General features: G+C 39.8%; 1 protein-coding gene across 2 annotated transcripts in view; it reads right to left on the bottom strand.

Annotated features, from left to right (window-relative positions):
• The window catches only part of LOC124605327 (1-phosphatidylinositol 3-phosphate 5-kinase), a 364,356-nt gene that overhangs the window by 152,235 nt on the left and 185,732 nt on the right, over positions 1-26,389 (bottom strand). For both annotated transcript variants that reach the window (XM_047136933.1, XM_047136934.1), the window contains exons 14-17: positions 21,926-22,105; positions 15,786-16,081; positions 5,996-6,239; positions 3,826-3,998 (exon numbers count right to left, since the gene is read on the bottom strand). In XM_047136933.1, coding sequence (XP_046992889.1) covers positions 3,826-3,998; positions 5,996-6,239; positions 15,786-16,081; positions 21,926-22,105 — 893 coding nt within the window. The remainder of the gene's footprint in view (positions 1-3,825; positions 3,999-5,995; positions 6,240-15,785; positions 16,082-21,925; positions 22,106-26,389) is intronic.

Raw genomic sequence — 26,389 nt, 5'->3', positions numbered from 1 at the left:
CCATCCAGTCAGTCGTGGAAAGGGAAGGCATTATTGAAATGGTACAATGGAGTCCCACCAGTACACAATGCATTAGCCGTCAGCTCGACATTCTACAAACACAAGTCTGTTGTGCAATATCTTCCAAGGGCTTGTACCCATTCCATGTGGAGCCCATCCAACATCTACATCCAGGTGACTCAGTAAGCAGACAACAATTTTGTAAATGGTTGGATGTTCACAGACATGTTGTCCAAGACATTTTATTCACAGATGAATCTACATTTACACACACTGGTATCATGAATACCCAGAGTTCTCATACATGAGGGATGGAGAAACATTGATGACCTGGTGATAGGGCCTCTGTTCTTGCCAAATTGCACGACAGCTACAGCATATGCTCATTTTCTTAAAGAAGAGCTACCTGCACTTTTGGAAGATGAGACTTTAAAGCAACAATGGCAAATCTACTAACAACATGATGGAATACAGATTCACAGAAACAAACAAGTATTCCTATATCTGAATAATGCATTTCCTCAACGGTGGACTGGCCGTTGTGGACCCCTTAACTGGCCTGCCAGACCACACATTCTAACCCCTTTATCTGTTTATGGGTCTGGTTAAAGGAGATGTGTACGCTATGAAGGTGGATACATATGAAGAACTTGTCACTTGCATCACTGATGCTGTTGCCTGCATTAAAACCCTCTGAGATGATGATCAATGTGCAACACAACACACCCTCCAACACATTAACAAGTCCAAAGAGATGGGTGGCGGCTTTTTGAACGCCTGGGATGGATCAGTCATCTGTCCCACAATTATTCTGTCCACCACACTATTTACACTGCATTTTGGAAATAGCCACACTTGTCTTCATAATCATTCATGGATGTGTGTAGCCTTCAACCTGCACCAATTTGGTAATGATCAAAAATTGGTCACATGTTCATAGAACTTCTTCACTTCATTTACACATGTAGAATCATCTCTCAAATTATGTGACATTCGTCCTGAATCACCCTGCATATACTACAACTTTATGAGTCCATATATAGTCTTAGAATTGAAAAGACTTCTATGTCACAATCTTTGATTGAATGAGGTATGTAATGTGATGATAAAAATTTGATTTAACATCACTACTGACATAACATGTTTATATTATAGAAGAGCTTTATGTACTGTGTGAGAGAGCACAGGGTTTAGAGCTACATATTTTTATCATTTTCATCATACTCAGAATCTAGAAAGCTTTAACTCTTTAACTACTCTGGACGTGTTAATGCACACGCCTTTGTACCTGTCCCTGTGTGCTCTGAACATGTGTATGCACACCACCAGTTCTTCTACCTGGTACTCTAAACGTGTCTACCTGTAGACACGTTAATCTTCATTCTACTATTATGCTTTGTTTTCGTGACATATTGCACACGTTCCATGAGTAGTAGGATATTTTTTTCCATTCAGTGTTCTTATACAAGAGAGATCAGATATCTGAAAGCGAAAAATTATTTAGATTTTAGAGTAACGTAACAGAGATGACGCCCACAATGTATATAAAGAAGAACATAAGTTTAAGTGAAAAGGTCAGCTTTAATGAAGGAGAAAAAGACAGATCACCTGATCTGTCTACGTGTAGACACGTTCAGAGTACCAGGTAGAAGAACTGGTGGCGCACATAAACATGTTCAGAGCACACAGAGACAGGTACAAAGGTGCACGTGTTAACATGTCTAGAGCAGTTAAAGGGTTAAATAAAGAATGGCTTGCTCAGCTTTTTGTTTCTTTTCTTTTTTAAAAAAAAATCAAATACAAATAAATTTGAAGATAAGGCAATGCAAACACTGCCATTGAGAACTAAAGGACTCTTTTCCAAGAAGAAAGAGGAGGGGTTAAAGAAAATAAGACTTTTCAAGACTAAGTAAGAAAGGCATCCAGAACCCTGAGTCATGGGAGGGAGAGAATATAAGAGGAAACAAAAATTAACAATGAAACACTAGCAAAGACAAGACTGTAAACAGAAGTGGCAGAGACAAATGTATAGAGTGTAAAATTGACACTTTTAAGAGGATATAAGAAGGATGAAAAGGAAAAATAAACAAGGAGTGGGAACAAAATGGCAGGAGCAGATGAGCAGTTAGGGTGTGGGATAAGGTGGAGCAAAAAGAAGAAGAAGTCAAAGCTGATAAGGAATGAGCATTCAGTACAGATGTCTAGCTGATAAGAAGTCTGAGCTGCTAGTGCAGGAATGAAGGCTCCAAAACCTAAACAAGATGAAGCGCAATATCAGCTTCTACCACATAGTAAATCAGTTTTTTTTCGATTGGACTGCAGTGGTATTTATTTATTTATCTATTTATTTACTATAGACCTTTAAGCACCTGGGTTCAGCTTCCTCACAGATTTTATATTATTTACCTTTAAGGTGTAAAATTATTAAACAGTTAGTTATAAGCTACTTTTACATGCACCTACTCACTACAAAAAATTTATCCGTCAAAGTCATACAAAGTTTGACATAACAGCGCACACACACAGCATATACTCAAAGGTGGAGGGTGTGACCTCCAACACGTGCCAAGTGTTCTTTCAGGTGAGGTTGAGATTTTAGTGGAACCATGTCGAGTGACTTGGTACAAGCAAAAATGAGGCAGTATGCAGTCAAAATTGTGTTGTACTGAGGAAATTGGGTGCAGAGACAATGGCCATGAGTCGCCAGTTGTTCAAGAATGAAAGCATGACATGAACTATAGTTTTTAAAGTGGCACAAGTTCTTCAAAGATAGCCGAGAGAGTGTAGAGGATGAGCCCCGCATTGGATGGCTGATGACATCAAGAACCAGCAACAACATGAAATGTGCGCATGAAGTGCTGGTTTCAGATTGTCGGTTAAAAGTGCACATAGTCGCAGATGCAACTGTTATTGATGACAGTGCACACAATTAACACTAAAAAATTTGGCAATGTGCCAGATCTGTGCTAAACTCATTCAAAAGGTCTTGATGGATGACCAACAACAGAGGAAAGTGCCTGCTTATACAGACTTCTGCAACACACTGAACAGGACCCATAGCTTTTGGGACAATGTAATCATGGGAGATGAAACTGGGATATTTGGATAAGACCAGGAAACAAACTGGCAAAGTTCCAAATAGCACACTGTAACAGCATCTCATCCAAAAAAGGCTTAAATGAGCAAATCCAGAATGAAAGTAATGGTTATCATTTTCTTTGACACTAAGAAGGTAGTCCACTGTGAATTTGCACCTGAGGGGCCGATAGTAAATGGCACTTTTTACCCAGAAGTGCTACAAAGACTTAAGAGAAAGGTCAACCAGATGAGGCCAGTCACCACCTGAAATTGGGAATTGCATCATTACAATCCACTCAGCCACACCTGCTCCAAGGTCACTGACTACGATAATAGGCATTGTGATGATTCACCAATGGCCTTGCAGTCACTACTTGGCACCAGCAAACTATTTCCTATTCCAAAAGTGAAATCCTCTCTCAAAGACATCATCATGTGATTCAAAGTGCCATCAAAGAAGCTTGTACTCGTACCCTTAAGGATCTTCCAGAATCCATCTATCAGAGAGCCTTCAAGTTGTAGGAAGGCCATGGGCAAAAGTGTGTTGACACTATTTAGGGCTGTAATTTGAAGCATTGCAGCAATATCTGAAATAAATCTATTTTTCCAAAAGTTTTCCTGATACTTTTTATGCAAATCCTGTACATTGGCCAAAAATTAGGTTTTTGATAAGTGATTTGAATTTATCAGAGACTGCATGTAAATATTGTTGTTTACACACTGCGTAGATCAGATCTTGTTACTTACTTGAAAGATGCTACAATTTTTCCAAGTCCAAAGTACAGATAATGATCATGATGTAATGAATGCTGGCAGCTGTGATGTCGCCTTGTATACACACCACCATGAAACCTAAGTTCCAGGAATTTCGCAAATGACAGTGACCATGCATTGTGTGTCATTGGCACTACAGGAGAAGTCTGTGACACGAACAGAAAACACATTTTTGTGTATATTTGTATTTAAAAAAAATGTAAAAATTTCTTTCAAAAACCTATACAAATATTAGACAATCAACTATGCAATGAGACAAAGACAAGCACCTTCTGAGTAATGAGAACATTAAACAGTGATCAGTCACACAGCTCTCTCTCTCTCTCTCTCTCTCTCTCTCTCTCTCTCTCTCTCTCTCTCTGAGTCTCCCCCCCCCCCCCCTCCCCCCCCCCACATATATATATATATAACAGAGAGAGAGAGAGAGAGAGCTACTCAAAGAATGTAACTGTAAGTGTAAATTAAAATTAAGGTCAAGTTTCTAGGTGCGATTTCCACAGCAACATATGAATTATTGTCTATAAATTAAACATATTTTTCTTGCTGTACTATTAACATTTAATTTTCCAGACATGTTTCCCCTTTTACATAAATCACATACTAATGATGCCTTCAAATAAAAGGAAAAATGCACCTGAGACATTAAGTACCAACAGCGCAGTGCAGAAAAAAGGTCCAGTTTATAAATGAAGAAAATAAATGTTAACCTCAATGTTCAAATAAAATTTTTAGAAATCAGTAGTACAAATGGAATTAGAACATTTATTTCAAACAACAGAGGACTAACAGACACAACTACAAAAAATAATCAGCAACAAGAATATGTTAAGTAATTTAGTGTAATGCTATTGTAAGCTCAATAATGGATAAAGCAAACAGCAAGCTTTAATTGGCTAGTAGCAAACTGAGAATTGCAATTAGTCTGTGAAAGCTCATAAAACTGCTTAAGTATGTGAGATTCACCAATGACTTAGAGAAGGCATAAGTTGATGAAAGCAATGTGCATGCAAACAGCTATTTTTCACCTGACACTGTGCACTCTTGTGTTTTCAAGAAATGATGCATCTGACCATAATGTTCTAAAATTTTAATTTTTTCATATAACCTGTGTACATAATTTGCATATGGCAGTCCTGACACATGTTTTGACTGGTCTGTTTCAGCATTAAGCATAGTCTCACTTACATTATACTGATTTTTTTCTTAAACTTATTGTGCATTTTCAGTAATAATAATTGTTGCAAAAGACAGCAGAGGAATGGAAGATCAGTTGTCTGGAATGTATAGCATCTTGGAAACAGGCCCTGACATGAACATTATCAAAAGTTAAACAAGAATAATGGAATGTAGTCAAATTAAATCAGGCAATGCTGATGAAATTAGACTAGGAAATGAGATGCTAAAAGTAGTAAATGAGCTTTGCTGCTTGCCAGCAAAGTAACTAATGATGGCCAAAGTAGAGAGGGTATAAAATACCGACTGGTAATATATAAAAACAGAGTTTTTGAAAAAGGGGAATTTGTTAACAATGAATATCAATTTACATGTTGTAAATCTTTTTTGGAAGTACTTGTCAGGAATGTAGTTCAGTAGGAAACCCAAATGTGGATGATAAATTGTTCAGACAAGAAATGAATGGAAGTTGCTCAAAGGTGGTGCTACAGGAGAAACCAGTCTCCAGACTGAAGATAGCAGCAGCAACAACAACAATATAACAAGCGATTATTAAGGACTCCAATTTTTAAAATTAGTATGCCAATATGATACAATAACACACAGATTCAATGACTTATATTGCTCTGTATCAGGAATTTTAAAACCATTTTCATTGGGCTTTCATAAAATTTTGATATAAATTATTTTGCGTCTAATTACTGTTATTATTATTATTATTATTATTATTATTATTATTATTACATGATTTAACTTGCTGTAACTTTGCTTTATAAATTATACAGCATACAGTTCCATTACTGTGAAACCAGTGTGCTATAGAAATTTTACTACTAACAGAGATACAAAACTGAGTGGTCGGTAAAAAATCTTGACTACCCCTGCTCTATATCAAACGACTGTTACCAATTGGCATTCTGACATGATTTTGATAAACTGTAATTTTATAATAAACAAATGAAATACTAACAGTGTTGCATAGATTACACCAGCTCCACATAAGAATCTCGTTGTTTGTTGCAGGAAGTGGCTGATCCAGTTCCTTTAGCAACACATGTACACAGCCAGCATCATGAACAAATCGTCGTACGTGACTCAACATTGGAGTGTCACAAGTGTCAGAAGGACATAAGTAGGATGGTCGGAAGCAGTAGCGTTCCAGGAAATTCCCCAGTGAAATATCATTGCGACCATAAAACTCCATGTTCACAATCCTGTAAAACACATTTAAAAGTTTTTGTAACAAAAAATATGCTCACATATATGATACTATACACAAAAATTTTTAAAGTGCTAGTGCTAAAGTACCGCTATCAGTGGACACTTTTTTACAAAATGTACCCAGAAAATAAGTTTGCTTGAATGAAAAATTAAATATGATATCACTGACATCCTGGGCATCAGTTACAATGATTCATGATTTACATTTGACAAGTTTATCAGTATGTATACAAGGATGTGTGGCATAATTGCAAAAGAGATAAGGCATGAATTGACAGAAGAATTTCAAAGTACCTGTAGTAAGCCACTGACTCTATTGGATACCTAAATGAAAACATTTTAACAGTCATCTTCTTTTAATTCTTTCAAAAGGCAGCTTAAAAAGTATCACCAGTTCTAGCACATTTAGAAATAGGCAGTACTTTGGGTGGAATGAAAGAAACTTTCAAAAGCCTTTGGCTGCAGATGGGGGCAATGAGTAACTTAGGAGATACCCCCAGTTTAGTGAAGCAACTTATGTCACTCAACAAAGCACATCTTCCAATCCAGAGTGAACACTAGTCAGGTTCCTTTCAGAGTATGCTGACATTATAGTTCCCTATTTAACAATCATATACAACTGCTTGTTCGACAAAATGTCCCTCCAAAAGACTGGAAAGGTGCACAGGTCACACCCAAATAGGAGAAAGGAAACAGAAGTAATCTGCTGAATTATGGACCCCACTGACTCAATCTGAGGTAAGATTTTGTAACATATACTGTGTTCAAACATTATCAAATACCTTTACAAGAATTAGCTCCAATTGACACATAGTGAGCAATGGGTTCAGAAAATATCATTCTTGTGAGGCATAACTGGGCCTTTATTCACAAAAAGTAATGAGTGATGTTGAGAAGGGATCTGTAAGAACTTCAAGTTTAACACATATATTTCTGAACGACACAACAACACATATAAGTCACAGAGTACGTTGACAAGTAAGTCATGTGTTCACGTTAGCATTCGAATGAGCACTGAGTCCCAGTCTAGCGGCCGCTGTTCGGCTGGCCGCTTAGGTGGCTTAGCTGCTGCATGGCTGGCAGACAACGCCGCACGTAGATGATGCACGTAATTGCGCGGCGGCACTTTGAATGATCGGCGAGTCACAACACTTTTCCCCCCTTTGAAATTGTTGCACTGGTCTTGATGGAGGTGTCCTGGAGATGGCTAACGTCCATGGGCGTTGTTTGACTCGCCGTAAAGTCTCGAGGAGGAGGCTTCCCGTACGGACGGAAGTGTCCCGGATGATAACGGGTCGAGATGACAGGAGACGTAGGGGTTGAATCTGCTGGGGCCCCATGCACCAATCTGCCCATTGCGGCAAGTCCAGTTGATATGACAGGAGACATGGGCGATGTGTCGGCGTCCGTTGGAGGAGGAGGTGAGTAGATTTGCTCTGACAGAGGATGGTCCTCCGGTTCCTGCATGGGCATGTCTAATGGTGGCGTCCGTTCTGGTGCTGGCATCGCGATGATGGTGAGAGGGCTGCATTGTGAGTATTGAGAGATGCCAAGATCCCGAGCGTCAGGTAGAGCCAAAGGTGGTGTGGCGGCATTCGAAACAGGCGTTGCTGGCACCCAAGGCCGAAGCTGGTCCGAATGGCGCACTGCAACACCCATGTCCGTCTGGATTTCATACAGGCGTCTGCCACGGTGTCTTAAGATGCAGCCCGGGCTCCATTTTTGCCGCCTGCCATATCCCCGTACCCAGACGAGGTCGTTGGCGGTGAACCGGCCAAGTGAAGGCACCCGCGGCCGTGAGGTGGGAGGTCGTAGAAGATGAAGTAGCGTGCGGGGCTGTCGGCCATGTAAGAGCTCAGCCGGGCTGTGGTCGCCCATGGGGGTGAAACGGTAAGACGCCAGAAACTGGAGAGGCGCATCATCATCAGCAGAAGAAGTCAGAAGTTTCCGCATCTGAGCCTTAAATGTGCGGACCAGCCGTTCAGCCTCACCATTGGATTGCGGATGGAACGGCGGGGCCGTGACATGCGTAACGCCGTGATGAGCACAAAAATCCGCAAATTCGGAAGAGGCAAATTGCGGACCATTATCAGTAACAAGAGTAGAGGGGAGGCCTTCCAAAGAAAAAATGCGGGCGAGAGCACTGGTGGTTGCCGCAGTGGTAGGTGACGTGCAACGGACAATGAAAGGGAAGTTAGAGTAGGCGTCAATTACGAGGAGCCAACAAGTACCTAAAAAGGGTCCCGCAAAGTCAGCATGAATAAGCTCCCAGGGCTTTTCAGGCGAAGGCCACGGTGACAGAGATGGCTTCGGGGCAGCGGCCTGTGACGCACAAGGGCCGCAGGCAGCGACCATGTGTGCTATTTCAGAGTCGATGCCAGGCCAGTACACATGACGGCGCGCCAGAGATTTTGTGCGAGACACAACCCAGTGCCCTTGGTGAAGGAGGCGCAAGACCGAAGCACGCAAAGACGCAGGTACCACAACACGCGGCGAAGCATTGTCAGTGAAGAGGAGGATAACACCATGCCTAGCTGTGAGGCGGTAGCGCAAAGTGTAGTAGTTCCGCTACGGATCAGAAGTCTTAGCGGACGGGCGATCTGGCCAACCCTTCTGAATATAGCCTAAAACCCGAGAGAGGGTAGGGTCAGAACCCGTAGCAGCCGCCAGCCTGTCCCCAGTGATGGGGAACCCGTCCACAACCCGCTGCTCGGCAACATCCAGGTGGAAACACAAAAGTTCGTCCCTATCGAATGCCTGATCAGGACCCATGGGAAGGCGAGACAGAGCATCAGCATTCGCATGTTGAGCCGTTGGCCAGAAATGAATCTCATAATTGAAACGGGACAAGTAAAGAGCCCACCGCTGGAGGCAGTGTGCAGCCTTGTCGGGAAGTGACGTTGATGGATGAAACAAGGAAACAAGTGGTTTGTGATTCGTAACCAGATGAAATTTTGAGCCATAGAGAAAAACACCAAACTTATGAAGAGCATAAATGATGGCCAAAGCTTCTTTCTCAATTTGAGAATACTTTTGTTGGGCATCCGTGAGTATTTTGGAGGCATAAGCAATGGGTTGTTCCGAACCGTCAGAAAAACGGTGCGCAAGGACTGCACCGACCCCGTATTGAGAGGCGTCTGTGGCACGAACAAGATGTTGGCCAGGTCGATAAGTAGCCAGGCACGGGGCCTGTTTCAGCATAGTCTTCAATTTCTGGAAAGCCGCTTCACATGACGGGGACCAGAGAAAAGGCACGTTTTTATGCAACAGGCGATGCAACGGCTGAGCCACCGAAGCCGCAGATGGTAAAAACTTGTGATAATATGCTATTTTCCCCAAGAAGGCCTGCAGTTCCTTAACAGATGTAGGGCGAGGAAGGGCATCGATCGCAGCGACAGTTTGTTGAAGCGGACGAATACCATCCCGAGAGAGTTGAAACCCCAAGTACGTGATAGATGCCTGAAAAAATTGTGATTTCTGAAGATTACACTTAAGACCGGCAGTCTGTAAGACATGAAAAAGTGTGCGGAGATTTTGAAGATGTTCTTCAGTGGTGGAGCCAGTGACAACAATGTCGTCCATGTAATTGATGCGCCCAGGGACAGGGAGCAATAAGTGTTCCAAGAATCGCTGAAAGAGAGCTGGGGCACTAGCAACCCCGAACGGCAAGTGTTGGTATCGATAGAGGCCGAAAGGCGTGTTAAGGACCAGAAACTGCCGGGAAGCAGCGTCGAGAGGAAGTTGATGATTAGCTTCTGACAGGTCAATTTTAGAAAAATACTGGCCTCCAGCAAGTTTAGTGAACAGTTCTTCATGATGGGGCATAGGGTAGATGTCGATGAGGCATTGAGCATTTACAATGGCTTTGAAATCGCCACAGAGATGAATATCACAATTTGGCTTAGCAATGACAACGACAGGAGAGGACCACTCACTGGAAGTGACAGGAAGCAAGACCCCTGAAGAAGTGAGACGATCCAACTCCCGTTTTACCCGATCACGAAGGGCCACAGGAATGGGCCAAGCTCGAAAAAACTTAGGCCGAGCAGTGGGTTTGAGCGTGATATGAGCTTCCAAGTCGTTTGCACGGCCTGACCCAGGAGAAAAAAGGAACGAAAATGTCGTCGACAAGGAATCCAGTTGAGCATAAGGAATAGCATCAGAGACAATATTGACAGAGTCATCTATGGAGAACCCAAAAACGTGAAAGGCATCAAAACCAAAAAGATTTTCTGCGTTGCTCTGGTCGACCACAAATATGGGAACAGTGCGGATGACGGATTTGTAAGATACCTCAGCATTAAACTGTCCCAAGAGAGAAATCTTCTGTTTATTGTACGTCCGTAATTGCCGAGTGACAGGGGACAGGAGTGGAGAACCCAGCTGAAGATACGTCTGAGAATTAATTATAGTGGCAGCAGAACCGGTATCCACTTGAATGCGAACATCTTGACCAAGGATTTGGACAGTGAGGAATAACTTCCCTGAAAGGGAAGAAGTGCAATTGACAGACAACATGGAATCAGAATCAGCGTCATGATCACGAACATCATGTATGCGGTCGGATTTGCAAACGGAAGACACATGACCTTTCTTTTTGCAATTGTGACACACAGCCCAACGTTGGGGACAATCCTCGCGTGAATGTTTCGTAAAACACCGCGGACAAGAAGGAAGTTGCCGGGGGTTTTGCTGCAGTTTCTTAGTGGGTTGTTTACGGCTAGGCCGAGGCTGCGCGTGGGAGAGCACTGCGGCCACGTCGGCCGGCGGGGATGCGCCGCTCGCGTCGTCAACAGCGCACAGGGGTTGTATTTTCCCGACATCATCCCACGCCTCGATTTGCGCCCCAGCGGCGTGAGAAATTTCAAAAGACTACGGAATGGAGAGAACTTCATCTAGAGCTGGATTCGCAAACTGAAGGGCACGTTGCTGAACTTCTTTGTCGGGCGCCGACCGGATAATAGCATCCCGTACCATGGAATCGGCATAGGATTCTTTGTGAACGTCAGTAACAAATTGACATTTTCGACTGAGGCCGTGAAGTTCAGCAGCCCAAGCGCGATAGGATTGATTTGGTTGTTTTTGACAACGATAAAAGGCAATACGAGAGGCTACCATATGCGTTTGCTTTTGAAAATAGACAGACAGAAGTGAGCAAATTTCAGCAAAGGACAAAGATGCAGGATCCTTCAAAGGAGCCAATTGCGACAACAACCGATACATTTGAGGTGAATTCCAGGAAAGGAACAGAGACTTACATGGTTGTTCATCCGTGACATGAAATGCCAAGAAGTGCTGTCGAAGACGTTTTTCATAATCAGACCAGTCTTCCGCCGTCTCGTTGTAAGGAGGAAAAGGAGGTACAGCCAACGACAAGAAACGCTCCGCATTTGACGCTGCGACGAAATTGCGAATCGCCGCTGTTAGAAGCATTTGCTGTTCAAGGAGATTTTGCAATAGTTGCTCGACAGTAGCCATGGAACCCTGTGAGGCAACGGCGAAAAGGAAAAATCCACTACCTCGTCGCCAATTGTTAGAACTTCAAGTTTAACACATATATTTCTGAACAACACAACAACACATATAAGTCACAGAGTACGTTGACAAGTAAGTCGTGTTCACGTTAGCATTCGAATGAGCACTGAGTCCCAGTCTAGCGGCCGCTGCTCGGCTGGCCGCTTCGGTGGCGCAGCTGCTGCATGGCTGTCAGACAGTGCCGCATCTAGAGGACGCGTGTAATTGCGCGGCGGCACTTTGAATGATCGGCGAGTCACAACAGGATCTCAAGTTGGTTCCGTATTTCTACATATAATTATTCAAGGAACGTAGAAGAATCTGTATTACATTTCTTTCCAAATGATCAATGAGTAGTAGTAGTCTCATTATATCACCCAAGATAACAATCAAACAACAACAAAAGCAGAACAATATTAAATCTCTACTGAATCAAGTGTATTAAATCAAACCCAATACTCTACACCACATACTTTAGTGTTTTTATGCTCTCTGCAAAGGTAAGCACACATTTCTGATCATACCAACAGGGGCTTTATACCATACAAATGTGAATGACCTGCTCATTTGATTTACTGCTGAAATGAAATGGGATTTCCCTAAAAACAAGCATGGTAGACTCTCAACTATCCAGCTCTAGACTATCCAGCCTACTTAATTAATATCATAATAATGCTTCTCCGTGATAAAATGAGGATTAATTTATTGTACATACTGTACTTTTTCAAAGCTTTAGTGAGTAGGTGCCAGTTACAATGCTGTGTGGCCTTTCAAAATGTTTTATGATTCTAGCAATTCAAAACTTAAAATTATAAGGTACATAATCTATTGTTAATAGTGAATAAATTACCAGAATCACTCTTCAATCAATGATACTTAGAAGCCCTCTTCAGGTGCTCACATTCAACAATGAAGACACATACGGAGCAGTTCTGCTAGTAACCCTGTGTTCTTTATTTCTTCAGTTGCATATCAGGTGTCCAAAGGGTGTGCATTGTTAAACTGTTGTTTTGTGCAGTCCTGAGTGTTTTGATTCAAGTGTCCAAAATGGGTGATAAATAATAATAATAAAAAAACCTTGTAGTGTCTATGGATCAGAAATTATGTTCTGTAATCCGACTGGATGCTGGGGCAATGGCCAAAACTGTTGCTCTGGAGTTAGGGATAGGAAAAGGTACTACTGCGACTGGAAGAAAAATCCAGCAGAAATTGTGAAGTGATGTGCTTTCCTAGCTAATGCAAGTTCGGAAGAAAAGTAAGAGAGACACTGTTGAAAGGTAAGCATATGAACCTGAGGAAGTTTTATTTTTGTTGCATGAACATTTAAGAGGAAAAGGTTTGCCCATTACTGGGCTGATACAGCAAGAAAAGGGATTGTAGTTTGAGCAGCAGTGCATCAATGTCAATGATGGATGGTTTGATCAGTGGAAAAACAATTCAGTACTCGCCAGATAACCATTAGCGGAGAGGATTTATCGCCTGACAAAGAAGGTGTGAAGGTTTTAAAGACTATTTGAAGTTAAATGAACAGGTGGGAATTCCTAGCAAACAGTCATACAATTTTGATGAGAGTGTTATAAATTACAAGACACTTCCTACGAAAATGCTTGCATCAAAAGAAGGGAGCTGTGGCACCCACAAACAAGAAACGTAAGGAACAAATTATCACATTGGCTTGCAGTAAAGCAACTGTCAACCACAAGCTAAGGCTTACATTAATAGGGAAATCATGGAAACCTAGAGCTTTCAAAATGCTGAAAAATCAGGAACATATCAAAATATATCAAAGACCTTTTTTAAAACCTCAAACCTGTTAGTTTAATCTTTTTATTTGGTCTGGCTTTTCATATGTGCGTAATCGCGTGTGTGTGTACATACACTCCTGGAAATGGAAAAAAGAACACATTGACACCGGTGTGTCAGACCCACCATACTTGCTCCGGACACTGCGAGAGGGCTGTACAAGCAATGATCACACGCACGGCACTGCGGACACACCAGGAACCGCGGTGTTGGCCGTCGAATGGCGCTAGCTGCGCAGCATTTGTGCACCGCCGCCGTCAGTGTCAGCCAGTTTGCCGTGGCATACGGAGCTCCATCGCAGTCTTTAACACTGGTAGCATGCCGCGACAGCGTGGACGTGAACCGTATGTGCAGTTGACGGACTTTGAGCGAGGGCGTATAGTGGGCATGCGGGAGGCCGGGTGGACGTACCGCCGAATTGCTCAACACGTGGGGCGTGAGATCTCCACAGTACATCGATGTTTTCGCCAGTGGTCGGCGGAAGGTGCACGTGCCCGTCGACCTGGGACCGGACCGCAGCGACGCACGGATGCACGCCAAGACCGTAGGATCCTACGCAGTGCCGTAGGGGACCGCACCGCCACTTCCCAGCAAATTAGGGACACTGTTGCTCCTGGGGTATCGGCGAGGACCATTCGCAACCGTCTCCATGAAGCTGTGCTACGGTCCCGCACACCGTTAGGCCGTCTTCCGCTCACGCCCCAACATCGTGCAGCCCGCCTCCAGTGGTGTCGCGACAGGCGTGAATGGAGGGACGAATGGAGACGTGTCGTCTTCAGCGATGAGAGTCGCTTCTGCCTTGGTGCCAATGATGGTCGTATGCGTGTTTGGCGCCGTGCAGGTGAGCGCCACAATCAGGACTGTATACGACCGAGGCACACAGGGCCAACACCCGGCATCATGGTGTGGGGAGCGATCTCCTACACTGGCCGTACACCACTGGTGATCATCGAGGGGACACTGAATAGTGCACGGTACATCCAAACCGTCATCGAACCCATCGTTCTACCATTCCTAGACCGGCAAGGGAACTTGCTGTTCCAACAGGACAATGCACGTCCGCATGTATCCCGTGCCACCCAACGTGCTCTAGAAGGTGTAAGTCAACTACCCTGGCCAGCAAGATCTCCGGATCTGTCCCCCATTGAGCATGTTTGGGACTGGATGAAGCGTCGTCTCACGCGGTCTGCACGTCCAGCACGAACGCTGGTCCAACTGAGGCGCCAGGTGGAAATGGCATGGCAAGCCGTTCCACAGGACTACATCCAGCATCTCTACGATCATCTCCATGGGAGAATAGCAGCCTGCATTGCTGCGAAAGGTGGATATACACTGTACTAGTGCCGACATTGTGCATGCTCTGTTGCCTGTGTCTATGTGCCTGTGGTTCTGTCAGTGTGATCATGTGATGTATCTGACCCCAGGAATGTGTCAATAAAGTTTCCCCTTCCTGGGACAATGAATTCACGGTGTTCTTATTTCAATTTCCAGGAGTGTACATACATACATACATACATACATACATACATACATACATAGGTACTTTACAGTACAGTTCATTTTATGTTTCCTGTAATAGTTTTTGACTGGTGCAATATGTCATAAAAGACACTTATAAGTATCATGTATTACATAATAAGACAGAAATGCTAATAAAATTAAAGAAAATTTACTAAACTCTGAACTATCTTTTTATTTTTTATTTATTTATTTACTTTTTTTATACTTACATTCTTGCACAGCAGTGCCAACTGCTAGGTGCCAAACTTTGTTGCTACATGTTAAAACTTCAACAAAAGTAGGCAGTATGACTTCACATGTAAGCATTTTCATAGCAAAGACCAAACTCTGTTTTACAAGGTTTTGTGTTCCCAACTGTACATTTTAGCAGGTGTCATTAAAATGTCAACTGTCACATTTTCTCCACTGCCATGAGGGGCAACCACTGCTTTTTCCTTTACATTTATAAAGACAGCCTGACTACATTGACCTACTATATTACCAGTAAATGAAGTTGTCAAGGGTGACTTGCTCCCAAATTTGGCTAAAATGGTACTGGGCAATTTGAAGCAAACAATGATGATGAAATTAAACTATGTGAAACCACTATTCCAAGCCCTTTTGTGTCACTTGGACAAACAGCTGAAAACAATAGGCATAACAGAACTAAATTTACATTAAAATCTTTATTAACTTATCTAAGAAATGAGAATGCATCTTACCAAGGATTCACACAGAATGCTGGTGCATTATTTGACTCATATGCATAGCTACAGAACAACACTGATATGTGTTGGTGATTGGCTGGATGGAGGGCATCTATAACTTCCTGTTCCTGCTGCTGTTGCTGCTGTGATGTTGGGGAGTTGAGAAGTGGCTGAGGCAGGCATACAGGTCTATCATATGTTAATGGAAGACGCCCCCCACATGCTCTAAAATGAGCGAGCAGAGCTTGTACTTCACGGCTACCAGCAGGGCTCGTCAGTTTCGCTTTCACAAATGGATGTTGTGGCTTTACCTGTAAAGAAGTACTGATAAAAAAATAAAGAAAAGTTTACGTGAATGAAGACAATAAACAATTAGTAAATTATGATATTTTACAACATCAATCCATCTTTATGAAGAAAATAATACTTCCTACCACACTAATTCAATTTACATATCAGACATAGTTTTTTATTCTTCAAAACGAATGTGATTAAGCATTAATCTACATTCCTGAAGAAGCAATACCACTTCTCGAATGAAGGCAATATTATCTTCATACTGTGCAAGCTGTTTTAATACAAAGAGGGCAGACAATTGAAAAGGGCCACATCTTGGGTTTAGATTCATAGCTATCCTTATACGTACAGGAGTCTACTATGGTCAATGCCATATGTTAGAGGAGCTATCAAACTACTGCTTCAATGACAAAAAACTGACTCACCAAAAACGTTAACTTCATTGATAGCGAACTACTTTTAGGAATAGTTTATAAACGTAATTTACTGACTTGGTACTCCCATTCGATGAGCTTCAAAGTAAACTTGGTAAGTGCCTGTTAGCTCTCTCAAACACCAGCTGAGGTTTAACATTTGAGAAGAACCATCAAAGAGTAGAATGATTTGTCACAAAACAAAAGATAGTATGTTTTTCTCATCTTCATGACTGTATTGTGTCAGTGTGTGTGGGGGAGAAGGGGAGGGGAAGGGGGGGGGAAGAGGAGTGGAGGGGGGTGGAGACAGGAAAGTGATTGCTTTTTGCCCTTCTTGAGCCATTTGGTACAAACTTTGACACAATAACAGTCATCACCATTCAGTTTTCTACTACTCTTCATAATAATTATATCTGTATTAATTGCACTTCTAAGTTGCGTGTCTGTCGAAGTAAAATTTAAATTCATTCTTTCTTTCTGTTGGAGACAAACATTGCCTGCAACCTTAATGGAGTATCATTGCTACACGCTGTTCTTGTCCTGAATTTTCTTATACTTTTATAGGTTAGAATTATTGTTGGATGCAAAAACTCCTTTGCTGCATCAGACTGTACAATGCATTACCAAATGCCACAAAAATGATAATGGACAGAAACGATTTCAAATCAACAGGGAGGGATTACTTGGTGAAGCACTGCTTTTATACAGCAAGAGAGTATCTATAAAAACAGAACTATATCACCAATTAGGATTGTTTTTGTAAAGTGAATAGAATAGTAAAATATTGTGTAATGTTACCTTTTGCTAAACTTTCAATTTATTGCTTGTAATGTGTAATTTTACATGCGTGTGCATTTTCAGCTAAGTATAAAGTTTTTACAATTACAGCTGGTTTTTGTTTACATTATTTATTATTACATTATAATTCATGATAAATTCAAGTTATAAGGGCATTTTTGGATACGCCACTGTTCGACTTGCTTTCTAAAAGTATCCTCTCTCAATATCTTAACTTTGTTTGGTAACAAGTTACTAAAATCAGATCCTTTGACATAGGGGCTTTTCGCTGTTAAAGTCAATCTTCTGTTAACCATATGAAAGTCTTTTCATGCCTTGTTTCATAGTTATAAATATCCATCTTTCTTTTTGTGGTCTTAGTTTCTTCTTTCACTAGCATTATAGTTTCTAGTATATACATGGAATAAAACGTGAGAATATTGTGTATAATGAATAGGGATTTGCAAGAAATTCCTGGTTTTACTTTTGCTATGATCCTCAAGGCTCACTTCTGCAGTACGAAAACCCTTTTCATATTGGTTTGGAATGTCCCATCGCACAGTATTATTCTATAAGACAAGAAAGGGTACACTAATCCTTAATATACAGTCCTTAGGGTTTCAGAATTAAGGTATGGTGATAATTTTCTTAATACATACAGACTGGGTGTAATTTATTTTTACAGACATAACCAGCTTGCCGCTTCCATGAAAGTTGATCATCTATGCATAAACTCAGGAATTTACAATCTGCACATGTTTTTGGTACACTTTCATCAATCACAGTATTTTGACTGTTTGGAACACTTGGTTCAAAATGAATATTAGTTTTTTCTATGTTTACTTTTAGGTTGTCTCTTTCAAAGTGAGCTCTTGCCTTTTCAATAAGGTTATGTATCTCTTCCACTATGCTGGGCTCACTGCCTGCACAGCAGACACCAGATGCACCATCTGCATACATAGTGATCAATTTCTTATTGTCAAGAGAACATGGGAAATCATTTACATAGCATATGAATAGGAATGGACCTATAAAGCCCTGAGGAACACCAAAATGTTTATTTCTTATACTTGACCCTTCCTCTCCAGTATTTTTCTGACAGAGTATATAATTACCAAGCACTGCTGTCTACCCTTAAAATATGTTTCTAACAGTTACATGAGTTTTCCAGTGACATCACTCTTCCAATTTTTGATAAGAGCCCGTCACGATGTACTCTATCAAAAGCCCTTGACAGGTCCAGGAATACTCCTGCCACTTAGGATTTTTCATTTATTTTTTCAGGTACATGATGGACAAATTGTATTGCTGCTTCAACCTCTTCTGAAACAATGCTGGAAATCATATAATGTGTCAGCATTGGTGCAATGTTTCAGGATTTTTTAAAATATAATTTTCTCTATCAGTTTGCTGAAAGTTAAGATTAGGGCAATGGGTCTGTAGTTCTGTACATGCTTTATTTCCCACTTTTTGTGTATTGGTTTAACTACAGCTAGTTTCAACTTGTCAGGGAACACAGTTTATTAGATGAACTAGTGGTTTCATTAGTTCATGTTAGCATTTCTTCAACAGATATGTAGAAATTTCCTCTAACCCTGCTGATATTTTGTTTCTAAGGCTATCAATATGCTGCAGAATGTCATATGTGCTCACTGCAGGTAGTGTACAGTAGGTCTGTTTGATACTCTACTCAAACGTGTGCTGTATATCCTGTTTCATAGAGACATCATTTTTGACAGTATCTATGAAATAATCATTAAAAACATTGACAACTAGAAAGAGATTAGAGATATCATCATTATTCACAGTTAATTGTACATTACTAATTTTAGTTTCCGTTTCATTGTTTCTGATTTTATTTACAACTGACCAGCAAACTGATGTGTGTAAAAATTTCACGACATGTGTATACATAAACAAAATTAACCATTTTTGAAAATATAATGTAACTTAATAAATAACAATCTGTTCACCAAGTGGCAGCAGAAGAAAACATATATAAAGTTTAAGCTTTCAAATCCAGCGGTTCCTTAGTCTGGAAGAAGAGTTGAAGGGGAAGGAAGAGAGATGAAGGAAAGGGGACTGGAGAGGTTTAGGAAATGTGGAGAATTTGGGAAAGTCACCCAGATGAGACTTGCCAGATAGGATGAGAAAGAAAGATTATCCTTCTTATCATGTCCAGTAAGTCTCCCCTGGTCCAGTGTTATGGGTGACTTTTCCGAATTCTCCCCATTCCATAAACCTCACCAGTCCTTTTCCTTCATCCTTCTTCATTCCCCTTCAACCCTTTGGACAGAAAAAGGAGCCACTGGCTCCAAAAGCATGCTCATTTACTTTATCTACATATATTTTTTCTCCTGCCGCCACTTGATGAGTAGATTTTTTAGGTATCCAATTACATTATATTTTCAAGAAAGATGTACAGTAACTAAAGATTGACCCAATATCTTTTGTACACTTTACAGTTCTAGATTCACAGGAACAATAAATAAATAAACCTAGTAACAACTTTGCTGCCCTCTTCATACCATTCTAAGTTCTTGTGTATTTTTCCTGGTGTTTTCATATGAAGAAATGTGTTCAAATATGCTTTATTTCAAAAGATGTTGGACACAAGATTCATGATTCTGAATCACATCAGGATTTTTCACGAGCCACATAAAATGACAACTGAAAAAATCTATTTAAATATTTGTCAAAGCAGACATTATATTTTTTTCAGATGATACAAATGTTACGATTAATCTAGTTATAGATACAGTCACTGCTGAAATTGTTAATGACTGCAAGGAATTATTAAGAGCTTATTTATAAAGAGACATTATCCTAGTAATCTTCATGAATATCTGAATTTATGTAAAGAACTTATGTACATGTTAGCAACACTTTCCAGTTAATAACTCCCATGATATAAGCGACTTAGTAAAACGCATTGTTAGCGAACACATTTTGTGAATTTTAATCTAAAAATCTAAGAACCAAGTAAAACTATTGTGCAATGTGGGAGGAACGACTTAATACTTAAAATTTTATACGATCAGTCTGTAAATGTCAACAGGTTTTTGATTGTAATCTTTAAATTTACTGTCTGTAATGATTGGAATGATACATAAGCTGTGGAAAATCAGCCATGAAGAAGCAATTTTGTTGCGGTTTTAAGTACCTCAGTTTTGTTACTGTTTTTCAGGGTCAGTTTTCTATCAGTTTTTGTGCAATAAACACGTAATTGTGAAAGTAAAATTTCATGTCGACCTGATTACTTACAATTTCTCTTGGCATATCGAATCATTAGCTACACTGTGAAGAAGTCAGGAAGTTGCAGCAAATTAGGTGGAGTAGATACTCGCTGTTCTTTTACAGCCACTGCAGTGTCAGAGTATGCCAAAAAATGAAGATAAGTATTTTCTACTACACAGCAAATAAAATAAAACCAACAATTAATGTATCATAGAAACAGGAGTCAGTCAACAGAGCAAAATGTTCCAGTGAGCAGCTACATTCAGCAAATTTTGCTCTTCACAGTTTTAATAGGTTAGAAAACAAATGAATGGTCATCTCAACATATTTGCTCTCATTAATTTACTATTTGGAGTCATCATTCAGAAAGTAAGTACTGATTGTACCAAAATGAAAATAATACATAATCTTCACATATAGTCACCTTGTAGGTTCTTCTTCAAGGAGTTAGATTTTCTAATACATATTCTAATGAAGTAGATATAAATAATCCATAACAATTTGAAAAGAACAGCTATCACAGTTTTTATTTGGCCTTACGGTATTCCCAAATATTTTTATGCTTGACATGCTTTGGATTTACAAACAAACCATCTCTAGATTCATTTAAGAGTGGCTATGAGCCTAAACTTAAGAAGTCACTCTTCTCTTAACATAAAACTAAAGCTCTTGTCTGCATGGTCCTCAGATTTAAATCTCTTTGAATTAGAATGTAACTCATTGGTCTTACTATCAAGAATTATTAAAACAATTTTTTTTCATTAGCCACAGAAATCCCAAGGTTAGCCTGTCTTGCATTCCAAAAAAGAGCTTGAACCTTCTACATGAAGAAGCCACACTTAATGCAATCCATTTGAAGATGAGCAAGTAATGCTTGCAATTGGTCACAATCTAAATATTTTATAAAGTTTTTGCAAAGCATTTAACTAGTTGCTGTCATTCTAATAACAATCAGTATTAGATGTTAATCCTGTGAAATAATTACTTATGGGATTAGCAGGTTTTTTACAAATTCTGTAGTGTTGTTTTTGTTACAAATACAAATAATAGATTTCTCAAGAGACCAAAAGAGGAAGAAGAACTTTATCACACTTGCTGTAAGTAGTCTTCATTTAGAACAATTTCATTCAAATCATCACGTAACTTAACACATTTGCGCATATGAGTGGGAAACCTCATTCACGAACTTAAATTGTGATCTCCATCTAAGTGTTTTAATGCAGGTTGTCACTACTTAGTGATTACATATTTTTACAGTATTCAAAGTTCTGAACATTACAACCAAAGGTAAAAAGAAACAAACAAATCACATATTAACCACTCCAAGTTAGCTACAGAAGACAGAAACAAGTTCATCTGTCTTCATAATTTAAGAAGAGGAAGTACCAGACAAAGATAAACATACAAAGGGGAAAATCAGACTTTTCCTACCTTGGCTGTCTTCACTGCATTATTATATTCATGGTTAAATGAACAGTTTGCTGATAATGAGTTCCTATTTGCATTTCTATCTGAGCTACAAAACTGCTCTGAGAAAAATATTTCTTCAGGAAAAAATCGACGAAGAGTGCAGTTTCTTCCTGCTTCTGTCTCAAGGTAGGGCACTGCAAACTAAACACAAATTAATTAAGATGAATATCAATGTTTAAAGGCTTTCCAAAACTTTAAAATTAACAGTAGTATAACAGAGACAAGCAGAACTTTAAGTATATAGAGATTTACAGAACATTTCTCACTATGACAACAACCAAATCAAAATTATGAACTTTATAAGTGCCATAAATGTTCGTCTCCCTCAGTTTTCCTGCAATATTACTCATATAACAGTGAAGCTACACAACATTTTTACTGTTTACAAGCATTACAGTTGGAAAATAACTGGTTAATAATTTATGATGTATATCAGACACGTAAATGTCGGAAAATGGCGCAAGCAAAATATAAATGGAAACAGGCAAAAAATTGTTTTTATTTCTGTTGTGTGTGTGTGTGTGTGTGTGTGTGTGTGTGATCAGAAGTTCCTCCAACACTACTTGTGGATCTCTCTTAATATAATCCTAAGAGCTATCTTACTATCTGGAAATAGTCCTTTCCTCACCATCTTTTGTTTAGATATCTACATTCTCTCTAAATTTCAGCAAAATGTGGTTATTGGCAGAAACATAGGCAACATTGGAAGGGTTGTTTAAAGTAGGTCAATACTAAGCGTATTTTATTTAAAAATGTCTGCTGCCTTTTTACATTACAGACTGCATTTTTCTCTACAGAAAAGATACAAAACTGTGGCCATCTTGAGTGTAATTCAGTATCATTATTTTGGGGAAAACCTCAGTTCACTAATATGTAAATTCCTAATCACACTGTGATCGCCATAGAAGACTTAAATCATCTGAATATCAACTGGTGTTACTACAATTTCATAAGTGGTGAGCATGACAAGACATCCTGCAGAACATTACTAATGATTTCTCTGATAACTACCCAACACAGGTGGTTCAGAAAACTGCTCATGAGGGAAATACATTCGATCTAACGGCAACAAATTGAACTGAACTGTTGAAGGATATCCACAATGAAACTGGTACCAGCAACAATGAAGCAGTTGTAGCAAAAATGATTATCAAGGTAAAAGGGCAATTAAAATGAGTAGAAAGATTTTATATTTCTGGACACTACATAAAGGGGCAATAATGTCTAATCTCAATGAGGAACTTGAAACTTTTAGTTCAAAACGGGGACTCGTAGAGGAATTATGGCTTAAGTTTAAAAGAATTGTTGAGCATGTATTGTACAGATACGTACGTAAGTCAACAGTTCGTGATGGGAGGGGCCCTCCTTGGTATACAGTCTACACCTACATCTTTACTTTGCAATGCAAATCCCAGTGCTCGACAGAGGGTTCACAGAACAACTTTCAGAATATTTTTTGACCACTCCACTCTTGAATAGTATGTGCAAAAAATAACACTTAAATCTTTCCATAAAAGCTCTGATTTCTATTATTTTATTACAATGGTAATTTCTCCCTGTCTTGCTGGGCATCAGCAAAATATTTTTGCATTCTGAGGAGAAAGCTGATGATCGAAATTCTATGGGAAGATCTTGCCACAGCGAAAAAGCCTTTGTTTTCATGATTGCCACCCTAACTTGCGTATCATATCCATGATACTCTCTCCCCTATTTTGTGATATGTCAAAATGAGTTGCCCTTCTTTGGATTTTTTTGATAGTCTCCATTTATTCTATAGGGTAAGGATCCCATATCCTACAGCAATACACTACTAGAGGACTGGCAATTGTGGTGTGAGCAGTATTTTTAGTAAATTTTTTGCATCTTCTAAGTGTTCTGCCAATAAAATGCAGTCTATGGTTTGCCTAGTACAAAATATTTTCTGTGTGTGGGCTCCAGTTTAAGATATTGTAATCGCTCAGTATCTAGTTGAATCACCAACCTTTTAATTGGTATTATTTATCATGTAATGAAAATCTAACGGATTCTTTTCTGTTATCATGGAGGACCTCGCACTTTTCATTGATCAGGGTTAATTGACACTTTTCACACCACACACACACACACACACACACACACACACACCCTGTTTCCTTCATTTTGTAATTTGTATTGTTCTTATGATGATGTTACTAGATGCTAAATGACAGTATCATACGCAAACAACCTAAATGAGCTATTCACATTGTTTTCCAAATCTTTTATATAGATTAGAAACAGCAGGGGCCCTACAACACTTTCCTGTGGATCATCAGATATCATTTCTGTTTCACTTGGTGACTTCCCATCAAATAGTATGAACTGTGTACTTTCTCACAGGAAATCATGAATTCAGTTGCACACCTAAGACAATACTCCACAGGTACACTGTTTGATTAGAAGCCACTTGTGAGAAACAGTGTCAAAAGCCTTGTAGAAATTCATAAATATGGAATAAACTTGAGATGCCCTGTTGATAGCACTCATCAAGTAGTGTGAATTAAGGACCAGTTGTGTTTCACAAGAATGACATTTTCTGAATCTGTGGTCACTATGTATTAACAGAACATTTTCCTCAAGGTCCTTCAGATATGGTTGTTGTTGTTGTTGTTGTTGTGGTCTTCAGTCCTGAGACTGGTTTGATGCAGCTCTCCATGCTACTCTATCCTGTGCAAGCTTCTTCATCTCCCAGTACCTACTGCAACCTACATCCTTCTGAATCTGCTTAGTGTATTCATCTCTTGGTCTCCCTCTACGATTTTTACCCTCCACATTGCCCTCCAATACTAAATTGGTGATCCCTTGATGCCTCAGAACATGTCCTACCAACCGATCCCTTCTTCTGGTCAAGTTGTGCCACAAACTTCTCTTCTCCTCAATCCTATTCAATACCTCCTCATTAGTTATGTGATCTTCAGTTAGTTATATGATCTTCAGATATGGTATATGTTCCAAAATCTTAATATAAATTGATGTCAATTGTCATGTACTGACAACATAGCGACTTACACAGTGTTAGGCTTAAGGCTGTTGGGAGCCAGCAAGGGGACTCCAAGACAGGAAATAACAGACAGCAGGCAAATAAGTTAGCGTTTAGGTTACCAGAGGTAAACAGTAATGTAAAGCCCTATGAATTGCAGATGCTCTGGTCAGCTGTCCCAAGGGACCGATTTTTCTTTATCGAATAGTGTGTGGTCGAGTGTGGTGCCAAGATACTTGATGTGCTTATGGTAGAGAATACTGTCTCAAATTGCACCTTGAGCTCAGTGTTAGCTTGTTTGTTGTTAAGGTGAAACACACAAATCTCAGTTTTACTGGCACTGGGCTTCAGTCTACATTTTTTGAAATATGAGTTAAGGGATGCTAAGTCTTCTGTTAGTGTATATGACTGATGAATACGGAGTTACATCAGCAGAATACTCCAAAAGGAATCTAACTGGTTTACAATTTGCACAGGAAAACTTGCCTTTACTAAGTGACTTAAATTGCTTTGCTACATTGAGGGTATCTACTTCTAAGCTACTCATGTCGAAAGCTGTTCTTGATTTTAATTCTGGAATATCTACTGTATCTTCTTTGGTAAAGATGTTTCAGAAAATTGTGTTTATAACTCCACTTTACTGGCCTGTCATTGGTAACATTACCTTTGCTATTGCACAGTGAAGGTACTAAGTATGTGCTGCCACTTGTGTAATTTACATACAACCAGAATCTCTCTGAATTTTCTACCAGATTTTGAGATGGAGTTCCACTTTGGAAGCTATTAAAAGCATCTCACACTGAAGTCTGCACTAAATTTCAAGCTTCAGGAAACATTGCCAATCTTGGCATTTTTGAGTTCTTTTAGATCTGGCCTGTTTTTTTCGTTGTTTCTGCAACAGTGTCATGACCCGTTTTGTGTATCATGGGGGATCTGTTCTGTCTCTTATTAATTTACTTGGTATGAATCTCACAACTGCCATTAATACTATTTCTTTTATTTTAAGCTGCATCTGATCCACACTTACATAACTAAACTGGAAGGAATTCAGATTTAGTTCTTAAGAAGCCATCAAGCGAATTTTTATCTGCTATCTTTAAAGAGATATATTTCGTTTTTATTTTTGTTGGATTTGGATGTTACAATATTCATTCTAGCTACAATAACCTTGTGGTTACCTGTATCCATCATGGTGCTCTCTATATGCACAAGATTGTTTGCTGGCAAGAGACCTAGTACGTTACAGCAACCATTTACGCTTTATGTGGGCTCCTTAACTAAAAGTGCTCAAAATTATTATCAGAGAATACATTAAGTACAATTTTGGACTACCACTGACTTTATTTTCATCAATACGTAATCAGCATGGTTTCAGAAAACATCGTTCTTGTGCAACGCAGCTAGTTCTTTATTCGCACGAAGTAATG

Source organism: Schistocerca americana, chromosome 3 (genome assembly GCF_021461395.2).
Source record: "Schistocerca americana isolate TAMUIC-IGC-003095 chromosome 3, iqSchAmer2.1, whole genome shotgun sequence".
Taxonomy (NCBI): domain Eukaryota; kingdom Metazoa; phylum Arthropoda; class Insecta; order Orthoptera; family Acrididae; genus Schistocerca; species Schistocerca americana.
This window is presented reverse-complemented; position numbering and strand designations above follow the sequence as displayed.